General features: G+C 40.4%; 1 protein-coding gene across 2 annotated transcripts in view; it reads left to right on the top strand.

Annotated features, from left to right (window-relative positions):
• LOC136664864 (arf-GAP with dual PH domain-containing protein 1-like) overlaps nucleotides 1-16,411 on the top strand; it is a 328,730-nt gene that overhangs the window by 217,787 nt on the left and 94,532 nt on the right. For both annotated transcript variants that reach the window (XM_066642324.1, XM_066642322.1), the window contains exons 7-9: nucleotides 8,072-8,155; nucleotides 8,372-8,434; nucleotides 8,907-8,978. In XM_066642324.1, coding sequence (XP_066498421.1) covers nucleotides 8,072-8,155; nucleotides 8,372-8,434; nucleotides 8,907-8,978 — 219 coding nt within the window. The remainder of the gene's footprint in view (nucleotides 1-8,071; nucleotides 8,156-8,371; nucleotides 8,435-8,906; nucleotides 8,979-16,411) is intronic.

The following is a 16,411-nucleotide window of genomic DNA, read 5'->3' as shown; positions in this document are numbered from 1 at the left end:
CACCTGTCACCTGGTATTCCAGCCCAGGATGCTTTGACTACATCCCACAATTCATTTGCATTTCTCGGTTTTGCCTCAGAAACTGCATCTTTGATGTCACCCCACAAGTTTTCTATTGGATTAAGGTCTGGGGATTGGGCTGGCCACTCCATCACCTCAGTTTTGTTGGACTGGAACCAAGATTTTGCTTGTTTACTAGTGTGTTTAGGGTCGTTGTCTTGTTGAAACACCCATTTCAAGGGCATTTCCTCTTCAGCGTAAGGTAACATGACCTGTTCAAGTATTCTGATATATGCAAACTGGTCCATGATCCCTGGTATGCGGTAAATAGGCCCAGCACCATAGTAAGAGAAACATGCCCATATCATGATGCTTGCACCACCATGCTTCACTGCCTTCAGAGTGTACTGTGGCTTGAATTCAGAGTTTGGGGGTCGTCTGACGAACTGTCTGTGGCCCTTGGACCCAAAAAGAACAATTTTGCTTTCATCAGTCCACAATATGTTTCTCCATTTCTCTTTAGGCCAATTGATGTGTTCTTTGGCAAATTGTATCCGCTTCACTACATGTCTTTTTTTTAACAGTGGGACTTTGCGGGGACTTCTTGCTAATAGTTTAGCTTCACACAGGCGTCTTCTAACTGTCACAGTACTCACAGGTAACCTGAGACTGTCTTTGATCATCCTGGAGCTGATAATTGGCTGAGCCTTTGCCATTCTGACTATTCTTCGATCCATTCGAATGGTAGTCTTCCGTTTTCTTCCACGTCTCTCTGGTTTTCCTCTCCATTTTAAAGCATTGGAGATCATTTTGGCTGAACAGCCTATTATTGTCTGCACATCTTTATAAGTTTTACCCTCTCCAATCAACTTTATAATCAAAGCTCGCTGTTCTTCTGAACAATGTCTCGATCGACCCATTTTTCTTAGGCTTTCAAGGAGAAATGCATGTAGAGCATGTGCTGGCTTCACCCTTAAATAAGGGACAGCTGATTCACACCTGTTTCCTCACAGAATGATTGCCCTCACTAATTGAACTCCACGCTGCTATTATTTTGAACACACTCCTTTCAATTAATTATGCAAATGCACAGACTCAAGAGCATGCATATCATGAATGCTGAGTCTGTTGGTTTTTTAAGAATCTACTGCACCAACTGTTACATTGTTTGTCATGTGGTAATATAATTTATACCAAAAACAGTGATTATCTGGTTAGTCAAATTGGACTGCTATTATTTTGAACACAACTGTAGGGGATCTTTCCTTTACGCTCAAGGCAGCCGAACCACAACCATAGAAGATCCTGATGCTTTCAAAATTCACGCTGGCTTTCTCCATTTACCGCAACTGCTCTGCCTTTCCGATCTGCCAGCAGGAACTTGACGATTACCTGTCCATCATCTTTGATCTTGCTGTTCGCATTGGGGGTTCCTCCTTTTATTAATACCATCAACAATTCTTTGCCCGGGCCCCTGCCCGCCTGCAGCAATGCAATCACTTGCTACTGGGGCGCTCTAGATATAGAACTCTACTGCCGTGTCTTTGCCGGTCGCATCACCCTTTTATGCAACGTGTGTGGCAACCCATCCCATCCTGCCACATCATATTCACTTCTCGCACAAACTCCCACTTCTGCAACCACTATTGCCCCAACTTCATCCACAGCCACCATCGTGCCACATGTTACTACTTTCCAATCTTGTGATAGTCACGGATGATACATGTCCTACTTTAATGGTCAGATGATTTGTAACAATTTTAACTCAGGTGGATGTTTTGCATCCTCATGTAGATTCCTGTACATCTGCATATACTGTGGCCAAGCTCACGCCCAACCCAGCTGTCTCCTTAGACCACCTAGATTCAGCAGCAGCTCACTGCTTCAGCTCCTTTCCACTCCCATCAATGTGCCGGAATCAAGCTGGACCAATTTGCAGCCAAGTGTGAAGCAGTAGAGATGGAAATCAGCACAGCACTCAGTATAGGAAATTAAATTGCTTAAACACATTAAGAAGACAAAGTAATAAGTAGGTTGAAATACATTCCCAATCTCAGTGCTGGTATTTGGTGTAATTTAATGTTTTAAATATATAATTCCACATACACTAATTCCTTGTTAGGGAATAGCACTGATTTTGGGCTAGTGATTAATAGGTTGAAGGAGGTTATATTGAAAACAAAAAATATAAACAAAATCATGTGAAGTAGTTTATTTTTTGAACTTTGAAATTAGTTATTTTTTTTTTTCAAAATTGACTATGAACATGAACTAATTCATTTTCTTTATGTAATTATGTAAAGATGGACTGAAGCAAGAAAACTAGCAGGGCGGTGAAAAATGCAGGTCGGCAGGAAGAAATGCAGATAGCAGGTTTATTTATTTAGATGAGATACTTAGCATCAGCTGTAGCATAATCTTTTGTATAACTGTTTGTACTATAACTTGATAAGTTTGAAGTTCTGTAGTTGTCACAGTTGGGCAGGACAGAAAAGGGAGGGAAATCTTTTATTTAACTGGACCAAAAACAAAACAAACAAGAGCAAGGAGTTTCACAAACTAACCACACAAACAAAACAGGAACAGACAGACAACCAAGAACAGGGGTAGACACGGGAGATGCAGAGAAAGAGAAACACACATCTTCACACACAAGAACCGACAAGGGAACACTGAAACAAAGGAACTATATATACACAGAGCACTGACAAGGAACATCTGGGGACAATAACGAGAGGGCAGGACTACAAAGGAGACACTGACAAGAGGGCGGAGCTAAGGCGGGACTAGTCTTGTGCTTTCCTGCTCTGTTTTGTGATATCTGTTCCTCTGCCATGTGCTATTTTAGCAGATGGCTTTCTGTTTGTTTTGGTCCCTGTCTCCTCTCTTGTCTTCACCTTAGCCCCACCTTGTAATCAGTGTCTCCACCTGTGTCTCCTTTGGGTTCTTGCCCTCTTGTTATCCTTCCCAGGTGTTTCTTGTGTATTCCTGTGTATATATCTGTAGTGGATAAAACCTCAAATCAACATCTCTTGTCTTAAAGCAGACTCCTTTTGTTAAACTACTTTCCTGGTTTCTCTAAAGTTCAAGGAAGATTGGGGAACAGACCCAACCACCACAACTTTGCAATCAGTACCTTTTATAATTAAAATTAATTAAACAAAGGGAACACATGGCCTTCCTCACAGCATGAAACTCACAAGTTCATGATTAAATCTTCAGGAGCAACTGCGCCCTCATGTGGAACACTCAACTGGAACACTCCCAAGTGAGAGCCCTGAAATACAACACCATGGGACTTCAAATAGTCCTATGTTTCTGCACCTCCTAAAATTGTGTTTATTTTTCTTTAGTATAATGATTAATCCTCTCTTAATCAAGATTGTATAATTTTACAAACTCTCTTGTATTTGTGAGTCCCTTATGTAATCCAAACTACATTTGAAAGAATTAATGTGTTATTTTTTTTGTGTGTTTACTGGCAATCCTCTGTCATAAAATTCCCCACAGAAAAAAAATGATCTAACTAAATATATCTATCTTCATTCATTCATTGTCTTATCCAGCTCAGGGTTACACGGAATAACTGGGTGCAAGGCAGGAACACACCCTGGAGGGGGTGCCAGTCCTTCACAGGGCAACACACACATGCACCCATTGGTGGATGGATACCATATAGCATAAATATACCATATATAACATATGGACACTTTTTGAGTCAGCAATCCACCTACCAACATATGTTTTTGGACCATGGAAGGAAACCGGAACACCTGGAGGAAACCTACGTGGACACTGGGAGAACACACCAAACTCTGCACAGTCACCCAGACCGGGACTTGAACCCACAACCTCCAGGTCCCGTGAACTGTGTGACTGCCAAACTATATGCTGCGCCACCATGCCACCCTGTATTTAACTTACTTAACCCTTGTTAATTTTTTTTTATAACAGATTAATAACTCAGTCATTAATCTAAAGTATTAGACTGTCATCCTGAAGCCCAGTGAATTGTTAAAGTCCCTCTTTCTATATTCTGTATTTTTGTTAAAACTGGATTGTTTATATGACATATGTAACAAACTGTGGAATAATCATCCAGGAAAGTATATCTACAAGGAAACTAGCTAGCTACAAGGAAACATTATATTTCAATATCTTTTTTATAAGCGAATTCATTTATCAGGACACTATTTGACTGAATCTATTAGTACTGAATCTATTAATACTGACTCCTGCCGGATTTGGGGGCATGCTGTTAGGACCAAGTTCCACCCTGGACCGCTCGGGGCCAATCACCAGCAGCTCTGCAGTACCCTGAGGGTCCAATCAGAGCACAGGCTCCTCCCCTGGGAGGGAGCCAGAGGAACCATTGAAAAAACAGGAGAAAGAATCTTCAGTTCAGTTCAACTTCAATAAGAGTTTAGACTTCAGTTCAAGTGGAGTTCAGAACTGCAGTCCCAGCACAAAGAATCAAAGAAAGAAATTAGGAAAGCAAAAATTCTACTTCAGGATTCATTTTCAATGAACAAAGGCAACTCACAGATACTCGACACCACAGAGCAAAATCTACAAAAGAACAGACTCCATTTTAAGTAAAGAAGGTCCTCCGGTTACATCAGTCCCGAGTTACGATGTTTCGTGGTTACGCCACATCTCCCATTTACTGTATAAAGTCTTGTTTTGACATAAGTGGTTTTGCGTCGTAAACGTCGTAATGCGAACTTTGTGTTTGGTGTGCGCGGCGGAAGAATACACGGTTACGTGGCTTGGGACCAAGGAGGAAAGGTGTTAGGATAGGATAAGTTCTTACATTGTTATTTACATACAGTATGTACATATGTTCTGATTTACACAAAAATCCGTTTATGACACGAAATAGGAACGGATCAACGTAGTAAGTCGAGGACCCCCTGTATTGAATCTTCTGCAGAAAGAAATAGTTAATTGTTATTAGTTTAATTTTGTGTTGTTATTAATTTTATTTTATTTATTTAATTTGTTTCTTTTTTGCTCAATAAAAGCTTCCAGGCTAGAACTGATCAACAGCTTGTAAACTTGATTTGACAAAGCAAGTAGACATGTCTGTTAGTTTATAGATCAGAAGTTATAAGACCACGTGCGTTGGCATTCACGTAGGAATGAGCACTTCCTGTAAGAGATCTGCCTGGGGCTGGGGCGAGGCTACCTGCTAAGCCACCCCCAATCACTAGAGGGAGACAGAGACACTCTTAATTTGGGGCAATTGGTTCCACCTGGGCTACTCCTACTTAAGGGAAGCCAACACACACCTCAGTGCTCAGTCTTGGGTTTCACTTTTCAGAGTGCTGTGCAAGTCTGACCGGTAATTTAGTAAAGACTCTTGAGATTTCTCCTGGGTCACTCTATCTTCTTCTTCTCCACCAGAACTTTCCCTCCGGTTTTTCTCTTGGGATTCAATATTTTCTTTTCTTTACCATTTTTGGTATAAATAAATAATTAGAAATAAGTTGTGTTCTATCTTTAATTTCTTTTGTCTCATCTTGTCCCTCCCTTTTGTTTTGGGAAACTCTCTTGCCTTTGTTTTCTTTTGCTAAATTTTGAGCTGATCAGTTTCCCCTGACCTCTTAAGTTTTCCTCTCGTGTTTTATTTTGTCTCGGTATTCCTAACATCCAGAGGGGTTGTTTGTGTGTCTCTGCACTTGAGGCCTATTTCTCTAGTGCTTTGTTGGTGGCCTGTAAATTTGTGGCACTCCCCAAGCTCCCATCAGCCAAGGAAACTGACAAACTGGTGCTACAGCACGTGGTCATGGTCCATGGGTTCCCCACTGATTTGGTCTCTGATCGGGGCCCCCAGTTTGCTAGCAGGTTTTGGAAGGCCTTTTGCCAACTACTAGGAGCCTCGGTGAGTCTATCATCCGGTTTTCATACGCAGTCTAACGGCCAAACAGCAAGGGTCAATCAAGACCTAGAACGTACCCTCCGGTGCCTTGTCTCCTCCAATCCGTCTTCCTGGGCTGATCACCTGATCTGGGTGGAGTACGCCCACAATACTTTATGGCACTCTTCCCTGCGTATGTCTCCTTTTGAGTGCCAGTTTGGTTATGACCCTCCAATATTTGCAGAGCAGGAGGTTGATGCAGGAGTCCCAGCTGCTGAGCAATTTGTTCGACGATGCCGTCGGGCATGGCAGAAAGCCAGAATTGCCCTCCGGGCCACCTCAACAGTCCAAAAGAAAGCAGCAGACAAGAGAAGACAACTTGGGCCCACCTTCCGGCCAGGCCAGCAGGTCTAGTTATCCACCAAAGATTTACCCCTCCATGTTGAATCCCGGAAGCTGGTTTCGCGTTATGTGGGTCCTTTCAAGATCCTCCGCAGAGTGAACTCGGTCTCTTATCGTTTGCTCCTCCCTCGTTCCATGCGTATCAAACCAACATTCCATGTTTCACGCTTGAAGCCTGTATTTTGCAGTACCCTTGCCTCTACCTCTAATCCCCCGGCTCCACGCATGGTAGCTGGTTCACCGGCGCACACAAGGCTCCACCCAGTACCTTGTGGACTGGGAGGGATATGGACCGGAAGAATGCTCGCGGGTTCCGGCTCGTCACATCCTGGACCCCGAGCTCATCCGGGACTTCAGACGTGATCATGCTGCGGGTTTGGGAACGTCAGGTGCCGTTCCTAGGAGGGGGGGTCCTGTAAGAGGTCTGCCTGGGGCTGGGGCGAGGCTGCCTGCTAAGCCACCACCAGTCACTAGAGGGAGACAGACACTCTTAATTTGGGGCAATTGGTTCCACCTGGGCTACTCCTACTTAAGGGAAGCCAACACACACCTCAGTGTTCAGTCTTGGGTTTCTCTTTTCAGAGTGCCGTGCAAGTCTGGCCGGTAATTTGGTAAAGGCTCTTGTGTTTTCTCCTAGGTCACTCTTCTTCTTCTCCACCAGAGCTTTCCCTCCGGTTTTTCTCTTGGGATTCAATATTTTATTTTCTTTACCACGTTTTGGTATAAATAAATAATTAGAAATAAGTTGTGTTCTATCTTTAATTTCTTTTGTCTCATCTTGTCCCTCCCTTTTGTTTTGGGAAACTCTCTTGCCTTTGTTTTCTTTTGCTCAATTTGAGCTGATCAGTTTTCCCCTGACATCTTAAGTTTTCCTCTTGTGTTTCATTTTGTCTCGGTATTCCTAACATCCAGAGGGGTTGTTTGTGTGTCTCTGCACTTGAGGCCTATTTCTCTACTGCTCTGTTGGTGGCTTGCCCTGTTTCAATCCACCCCTGGGTGAGCTGCCAAATCTACTGTCATGCTCTTGCCCTATCTTGTGCTTACCTGCTCTGTTTTGTCATGTCTGTTTCTCTGCCATGTGCTCTTTTAACACATGGCTCTGTTTGTTCTAGTTCCTGTCTCCTCCCTTGTTTCTGCCTTAGCCCATCCTTGGCCCCACCTTGTAATCAGTGTCTCCATCTGTGACTCCTTTGTGGTCCTGCCCTCTTATTATCCTTCCCAGGTGTTTCTTGTCAATTCCCTTGTATATAACCCCTAGGTTTCAGTGTTCCTTTGTCTGGACCTGTGTGTTTCATGTATTTCTAAACCAGCTTGCAGTTGTTTTCTGTTTGTTTGTTTCCTCATCTCCCTACAACCGTGACAATATATAATTAAAATAAAGTTCCCATGCTACATATAACACTCAATTTTAGCATCATGAATAAACAATAGGCACAAAATGATACTTCTTAATATAAAAATAAGCCTAGTGGTTATGGGGTTACATTTATATGGTTTAAAAAAAGTGAACAAATAATGCAACTTGTCAACTTGAAATCACTGATCAGCAGCATAAATATAAGCTTATAAAATATTTAGTGACTGGATCTTAATGAATCTAGATGGATATGAAAATTTGTAATAACATTTTCCTCCCTTTGTTGGACACGGAGAAAATATGCTTCATACTGTGACCCACTCTACCTTTACCACATTTGTGTTCTGCGGGTGTTACCCCTGATGCTCAGTATCTAAATAACCAAATATCCTGCTAATTGAGGGGAAAAATTTTCTTGGAGTTAATTCTTGTGAAATATATCTCTGTTGTAGGAAATGGTGGACTGGTTTAATGCCATACGAGCAGCTAGATTCCATTATTTACAAGTTGCATATCCTGGAGCCCCTGATGTTTATGTGAGTAAATCACAATTCACACAGAGTTTACAAGAAAATTGCATAAATACACCTCTTACACAATCTATACCTGTCCAATCTATACCTTATGCAATCTATACCTTCTCTTTAAGGAACTTGCTGTTTTGTAGTTCAAATTTCATCAGCCCATGCCATGTTTGGTTGAATTCTGCAGTCTTAATTTTACTCAATTGTGTATGCCATTTTTTTATCTAGCTGGTGCCTAAACTAACAAGGAACTACATTAAAGAGGGCTACATGGAGAAGACAGGTCCAAAGGTTGGGATTGATTTATATCACTTCTTTATTCAGTGTCATTTGCACACAAGTACGTTTATGTGTTATTCATTTTAAATTGATTACCACAGGTGTATATATTGCTGCAAAACAAATACAGTATTATCAGTATCCGATGACTGGCTTTAAGCAAATCAGTGATCAATATGTAGAATAAATATTTGATGACATTTTAATCGTATTCCAGAAGAGCAGGCTATCATGAAAAAATATCTGTATTTTAATTTGTTTATTCCATTTCTTAACCCCATAAGTTGATTTTAAAATTCTCCATTTCACAAATACAGACGAATCTAATTAAAATTTCTATAATTTATAAATGTCCATATATTTGCACAAGTATCAGCAGATAATTATCAGGTATTAGCATTGTCCCACAATTCCCAAATCAGTTAATCTCTACAAAAATGTACACTATATATGTCAATCAAAGGCTGTTTTGTGTTTCTTCCAGCATACAGAGGGTTTTAAGAAGCGCTGGTTTACCCTGGATGACAGGAGACTTATGTATTTCAAGGACCCTTTGGTGAGCAACCTTTTATTATGACACTCTATGTCATACAAATTAAAACAACCAGGCATGTGTTACAATTATGCTAGCTGGTCACTGCTAGATTTTTCTGGAATTCCTAAACCTAAACATAAAACTTAGCCTGCATGGTGCTACACCTTCAACACCTCATTTTCAGTTACGTTTGGAAGAGAAAATAATTACAGTGTTTAATTGGTTGGTTGAATTTAATGTTTTGGAATTTGTTTCACAGGGCGGCACGGTGGTGCAGCAGGTAGTGTTGCAGTCACACAGCTCCAGGGACCTGGAGGTTGTGGGTTTGATTCCCACTCCGGGTTACTGTTTGTGAGGAGTTTGGTGTGTTCTCCCCGTGTCCATGTGGGTTTCCTCCGGGTGCTCCGGTTTCCTCCTACAGTCCAAAAATACACATTTGTAGGTGGATTGGCCACTCAAAAAGTGTCCGTAAGTGTGTGAATGAATGTGTGTGTGTGTTTGTTGCCCTGTGAAGGACTGGCGCCCCCTCCAGGGTGTATTCCCGCCTTGCGCCATGACATTGAACTGGATAAGCGGTTACAGATAATGGATGGATGGAATTTGTTTCACACTCTGTCACTCAAGGAAGGGAACACATTTAAATTGGCAGTCTGAACAATTCTTTAATCAAGCACTAAATGAAAATTAATACTCCTTAGCATGTAGTTTATTAACGCTGACTAATTTTAGCTTAAAGGAATACTATGTAAGAACTGGACTATTTTTGTCTCTTGGGCTCCCCCTACCTATTGCTGAGTGTAACTCAAGTGTAACTTCAAGAGTATTCTCTTGAAAAGAAGTCTCACACACACACCTCTCTCTGTCTCTCTCGCGCATACACACACATACAGTTTCTGAGCAAAGGGATATTCACATCTGTTATCTTCAGGGCTTTTATTTACAATTGTACTCTCTCTCTCTCTCTCTCTCTCTCGCTAAGCTGAGGGATATTCACATCTGTCACAACCAACTCTTGGGCTTTTAGTAATTAAACACACTCTAGGCACTCAAAAGATAAACAAACTATTACACAGAATTGATGTCCAGCGCTAAAAAGTTACTTAACTCTCAAAAACCTGATTATAACACTACTCTTAACAAAGCTTGTGTTCCACCAACACATAATGTAACTCTGGCTTTACATAATTAGTATCAGAACAGGTCATTTGAATCAAAGCCCAGTTCAAGCAAGCTGAAGGCAAGAGTGGCAAGGAAAAACTCCCTCGGTGCTGGAGGAAGAAGCTTTGGGAGGAACCAAGACTCACAATGGGGATCCATCCTCCTCTGATCAAACTACTGATAGAAATGTAAAGTATCACCAGTTAAGTGTTATTATGCTACAGCATAATAATTATAAATATAGCCGCAAGCGGCAATGGCATGGTCCTAACACGAATGGGCCTAATTGGGACCTTTGGCCAGTCTGAGAGGTCAATAAGGCCTTAGGACACATGAACGATTTAGGCCAAACAAGGTAAAAATGAATGTATGATTTTGTTATACCTTCAACTAGCAGCTATCATTTTGAAATATCTCATGTACTTAGGAAGTGCCCCTGTAAATATTTCTTTATGATTGGGCCTTGTTGGGCCTTTCAAATAGCTGCTGAAACCTCAGTGGCCAATGGCAGCCATTGTGTATAGTAAATATCAACAACAACATAGAATCTGATTAAGTACATCACTCACTAACTGCATGTCACGTGTCCATGAGGTGTCCATTAAAGCAAGGATCTGCACAATGAGGCCTTAGTGTTGGTGTAAGGAGCATCAGTACAGAGAGACCATAAGCAGTTTTGGACAGTGAGGCTTCACGAGTGCTAATGAACCATTTGTTTTAGTTTAGCAAAGGACATGATATGACTGGTGAGCACCGTTTTTAATATTATGATAAATATTTTTGTTCATATGTTATGACCTTTGACCTGTACAGAGAAATAAGTTCTTGAATGTAGATGAACAAAGCAATATATGGTCTTAGAGTGCCACCTGCTGGTGAAACAATTTACTACTGTCCCATAGAAGAGCTGAGCTGTTACAAATGCACAAACAGATTATTTAAACAGCTACTGCTCTGTGAATATTTCACTCACATGGACATATATGGTATCAGAGGAATCCTAAGGACCTGAACTTTAATTATTAATAATAAAATGCGGAACATTCATCACTATGTGGCTTACAGGCCCCTCCCAATTACAGAAATCCAGCATGAACACAGAAACTGCACATAACATGTAATTGTCTAATTGTAGCTCTCCCTTTTGATGGATTTGTCTCATATTGTACAGGCTCCTTCAGGGTAAGACTCTACATATGTATGTAAAATGTGGTCTTGATTGGGCTTCATTTGTTTGGGTTACAGCTGAAAGAATGTAAAAACTCAGCACGCTTCGACTAATTGATTTATTGTTTCAATAGTTTGTCCAAATGTTGTACTTTTTTGAATAATTATTTACCTACAGACTCTGCAGATTCCAACAAAGTCAATTGTTTTGGAATAGAGCCAAATTCCACGGACTAGTTTGAAAAAGTTCAATTTTGAACAACTGGCTATTGTGAAAAAACGATGTATTTTTTGACAACACTTGCAATTACAAAGTTGTTAGGCCCTCTGCAGAGTATACAAAGCTCCAAACTGCGTGTCAATACGCTTAATTTTTGCTTAGATATATCACATTTTCTTGATATAGCGCCACCTAGTGGCTATCGTTACGTAATTTTTTATGCACTTAGAAAGTGCCCCCAGGAACATACCAATCAAATCCCATGATGATTGGATCTTGTTAACCCCCTGGAGTCTGAGGGGTTTTCAGACACCCTGGTGTAGTCTGACATGCCTTGATTGTTTTACAAATTGTACGCATCTGAGAAAAAATCATTTCAAACTGTTACACATGCATTTTTCAGAACTATCTCTGCAACAACAGTGTTGAATCAGTAAGAGTGTCATACATCTACATTTTGATTAAATTTACTCTAAACTTAGACTTTCCAAAAACCTATTTTCAGAAGTGCTGATATACTGTGAAAAAACACATTCTAAACATTCCTCACCGGGACCTTTGAGGTCAAAACTTTGTGAACACGGGTCTTGGCAACACACTGCTGATTCTACTTTTCATAAATTGTATGTAATTTTATACTTAGGACATAACAAATGTGAGGTGACACTCTGTTTTTCTCAGTCACTGGCTCCTACGTTGCATATGTATGAAGATAGGTGCGAAAACCGAGGTGCGAGGTCCCCACCCCACTGCCTAATGAATGGCCCATTAGCTGTCACTGCCACAGCTGTCAAAAGAGAAGAGACCAGAGGCAGAGTTTATCACAGTTTATTTCAAAAAAAGAGAACTAAACAAGCAATAAAAACAAAAAAATAAATAACTGGCATGAATTAAAATAAATGGAAAATGTGTTCACATGTAAACATAGTGATAATATACTAAAGATAGTCATACTGTATATCCTTGTGTGTGTATATATGTATGAGTCAGTTCAACAAAAGATGCCAGTCTCTAAAACAGTTTCTGTCTGGCTGCATGCAAAGGTAGACATCACACTGTTCACACTTCCATGGGGTTTTTGCATACCACACAGCTGTTCAACAAGCTCTTCCATGAATGCCTTGTGGGTCAGGCTGTCCTGTTGCATAAGTTGTTGTGGAGAATGTAGGCATTGGTAGCAGCAATGTCCAAGAAGTGAAGAAACAGTTTTCTGTACCACTTCAAAGTTTTGTGCTGAGTTGTGTACTGCAAAATGCTAAACTTACAGAGCAGATGTGGAAGGACCATGTGTTTACACGTTGGTGGTTGCAGACTTGGTTGACGCCGTCGTCTTTGCTTGGAGGTGGAGTATTTTCCACATTTCTGAAAGAAAAATAATAAGAAATGTGAGCAACTGTCTTCTGAGCAGTTACAAAGATTAGCTATACATGCCAACAGTCACTACAACTAATAATTTCTTGTATTTCAAATACAGTACTTACATATGACCTATGTATAGCAGTACATAGCATAACAAGCTACATAGGATGACACTATTACATTCACACAGGCCATTTACACATGACATTAACACACTAGGCTAAACATATACAGCCATAAGCCACACTTATGGTACTGGAGCCTCGCATGGTAGTGTTAGCACTCTCAGCATGCACACTCAGATTAGCAACAGGCTACACTTGAATGTCCCGTTTACACAACAGCAGGTTTTTTTTTTACATTCATTTATGCTTTCATATACAAAGTAATACTTATTTAATTTATTCTTTATTTTAATTTATCCGGAATTCGCGGAGTGTACACAGTGAGCGCGAAGCGTGGGTTTGTTTCATTTGAAAGGAAATATTTCACTTACCTATCACAAAAACCCTCCTTCGGATCAATCCGCATCTCAAAATAAATCTTTCTTCGTCACTGTCCTCCCCGCTTTCGTCAGATGAGCTGAAATTCTCTTCATTTTCCAGAACAAAGCTCTCCTCCGCAGTGGCTCCAGCTCCCGTGAGTGCGACATGACGAAGCTCCACGTAAACAATTCCGCGACATGTGGCTCTGTGTTTGGGCGTTTTCATGCAAATTATCAGCCAATGATCCTCCACTAGTAGCTGCCGAATTACCATAGTGTCAACATATGAATGGCAGAACGCGTCTATGGGCGGAACAAAAAAGCTTGTGCCTCAAAAATGTGCCGGTTGTTGTTTACGCTTCTCTCACAAGAATATAAATATATATATATCGTTTCATCCTATATATAGTTGGAAAGTAGACCCTTCAAGGTTTCCGAGGTATGTTGTATTTTTTTTTAGGATAAAATCTCGCAGAGTTATATACGTGTTTATGTGGAATTTCAATTTTATCCCGCCGGCGGCATAGCCGACCTCAAAGGGTTAAGGTGGTCAAACAGCTGCTGAAAACTAATTGGCCGATGACGATCACAATTTTGTCCGAATTGTGTTGTCCTTAATTTTCCACTTATAGCTTTGCCAATAGAAGCAGCATGCCAAAGGACGGTTTAAACAGCCTTGCGGATGCTGAGATATACACTTGTAGCTTTTACAGCGCCCCCTATATGAATATTGGCACTTCCTTTGACTTGGTACCTCAGAATCATGCCTGTAAGTGGAATTTGCTATTTGAACACATTTGAGTAAAGTATACAATTATTATGAATTTTCAAGTAAAACAGACGAAGAGCCGAAGAGGTTCATTTGCATATGGCGGCCATCTTGAATCCGAATTCTAACATTTTTTGGATAATTATTAACCTGCAGACTCTTACAAACAATTTGGCACCATGCTCAAGAGAATTGGACAAAAATCCACAGACTAGTTCGCAAAAGTAGGTTTTGCAAATTATGCAAATTAGCTAAAAATCTAAATAGGCGGAACTAAATGGTCCAAATTGCAAAATATATTGTCTGATTCCAAGGAATCAGCGAAAAAAAAATTTCGTCTCTACGCCTCACGGTTTAGGAGATATTGACCTAAACGCGTTTTATTTCTCTATAGCGCCACCCTTAGGCCAAAAAGTGTCACTTTTATTGGCTGAGTCATTTAACGGGTTCCCTATCAGTCTGCCAAGTGTGGTGTTTCTAGGCCTTACGGTTTATGCTCCACGTTGCGTTTTAGCCGAGAAAAAGAATAATAAATATAGCCGCAAGCGGCAATTAACGGGGTTCTCGTTTAACTGGCCTGTTTGGAAGCAATAGGCCTACATCGCTGACATGCTACCTTTAAAAGCATTTCTATAAGTAGAATCTGAAATTTGAACCCATTTGAGTAAAGTATGAAGGAGTTAGAGATGTTCAAGTAAAACCTGTGATTAGCTGAAGAGGTTCATTTGCATATGGCGGCCATCATGAATCAAAATGTCAATTCATTCTATAATTACCTAGGGTCAGACTCATGTGAACGTTTTGGCACCAAGCTCAAGGGAGTTGGTCAAAAATTCACAGACTTATTGACAAAAGTATGTTTTGCAAATTATGCAAATTAGCTCGAAATCTAAGTGGGCTTTATGGTCCAACAGCAAATTAGTTTGTCTTAAGCCAAGGAATAAGGGAAAAAATTTAATCTATAGGCCTTACGGTGTAGGAGATATAGACCGCAATGCTTTTCCCTTTGCTATAGCGCCACCATCTGGCCAAAGAATGTCATTTTCCTTGGCTGAGTCATTTTACACCTGCTGGACCTTGCTGCCAAGGGAGGTGTTTCTGGGCCTTATGGTCTTTGCTCCACATTGCATTTTGCATATTATCTCAGAGCCACTGTAGTTCAACAGCACAATGTATAGTCTTAGACTGCCATCTACTGGTGACAAATGACTACTTTCCCATATTTTTAGATCAGCCATGAAAGCACATACAGAAAGATTTAAGCATGTACTCCTATGTGGATATTTACCTAACATGGACATGTATGGTATAAACTGAATCCTAAGGGTCTGAACTTTAATACTTATCAAAAAAGTGTTGCACTTTTATTACTATGTAGCTTACAGGCCACTCCCAATAACAGAGATTCCTCAAGTCAAATATAAGCTATATGTGTACACTAATATACACATATAACTCAAAAATGCTTTCCCCAAAAATTTTAAAACATCACATACTTGATCAGACTGAAGAGCAGATGTCATAATTAAAATGGTGTTCCACTGCAATCCTAGATGGCGCTATAACATAAAAAAGCCCATTTAATTAGTTTTTGTCCAATTGTAGTGCCCCCATTTGGTAAATTTTGATCATATTGTACGTACGTCTTCAGGACAAGATCAAACATAGGTCTGTCATGTTTGGTCTTGATTGGACTTAATTTGTTTGAGTTATAGCTAAAAGAATGTTTAAAGCTCCACACAATTCAATTAATTGTTTTATTACAACAAAGGTTTGTCCAAATGTTGAACTTTTTTTGATAATTATTTACCTTCAGACTCTGCAGATTCCAACAAGGACAACTATTTGGGAATATCGCAAAATTCCACGGACTAGTTTGAAAAGGTTCAATTTTGAACATTTGGAAACTGAGAAAAAGCAAAGCATTTTTTGACAACACTTGCAATTACAAAGTTGTTAGGCCCTCTGCAGAGTATAAAAAGAAGCAAACTGCGTGTCAATATGCTTAATTTTCACAGAGATATATAATATTTTCTTGATATAGCGCCCCCTAGTGACTATCGTTATGACAATTTTTCTGCTCTTAAGAAGGCCTACCAGGAACATACCAGTCAAATCCCATGATGATTGAACCTTGTTAAGGTTGTCAAACAGCTGATGACAGCTGATTGGTCGATGACAATCACAATTTTGCTCGAATCGAGTTGTCCTTAATTTTCCCTCTACAGCCTTGCCCATAGAAGCAGCATGCCAAGCGGCGGTCCGATCCATCTTACGGATGCTGGGATATAAACTTG

This window comes from Hoplias malabaricus, chromosome 13 (assembly GCF_029633855.1).
Source record: "Hoplias malabaricus isolate fHopMal1 chromosome 13, fHopMal1.hap1, whole genome shotgun sequence".
NCBI classification, from domain to species: Eukaryota; Metazoa; Chordata; class Actinopteri; order Characiformes; family Erythrinidae; genus Hoplias; species Hoplias malabaricus.
The sequence above is the reverse complement of the archived record's forward strand: the minus strand, read 5'-3'. Positions and strand labels throughout refer to the sequence as shown.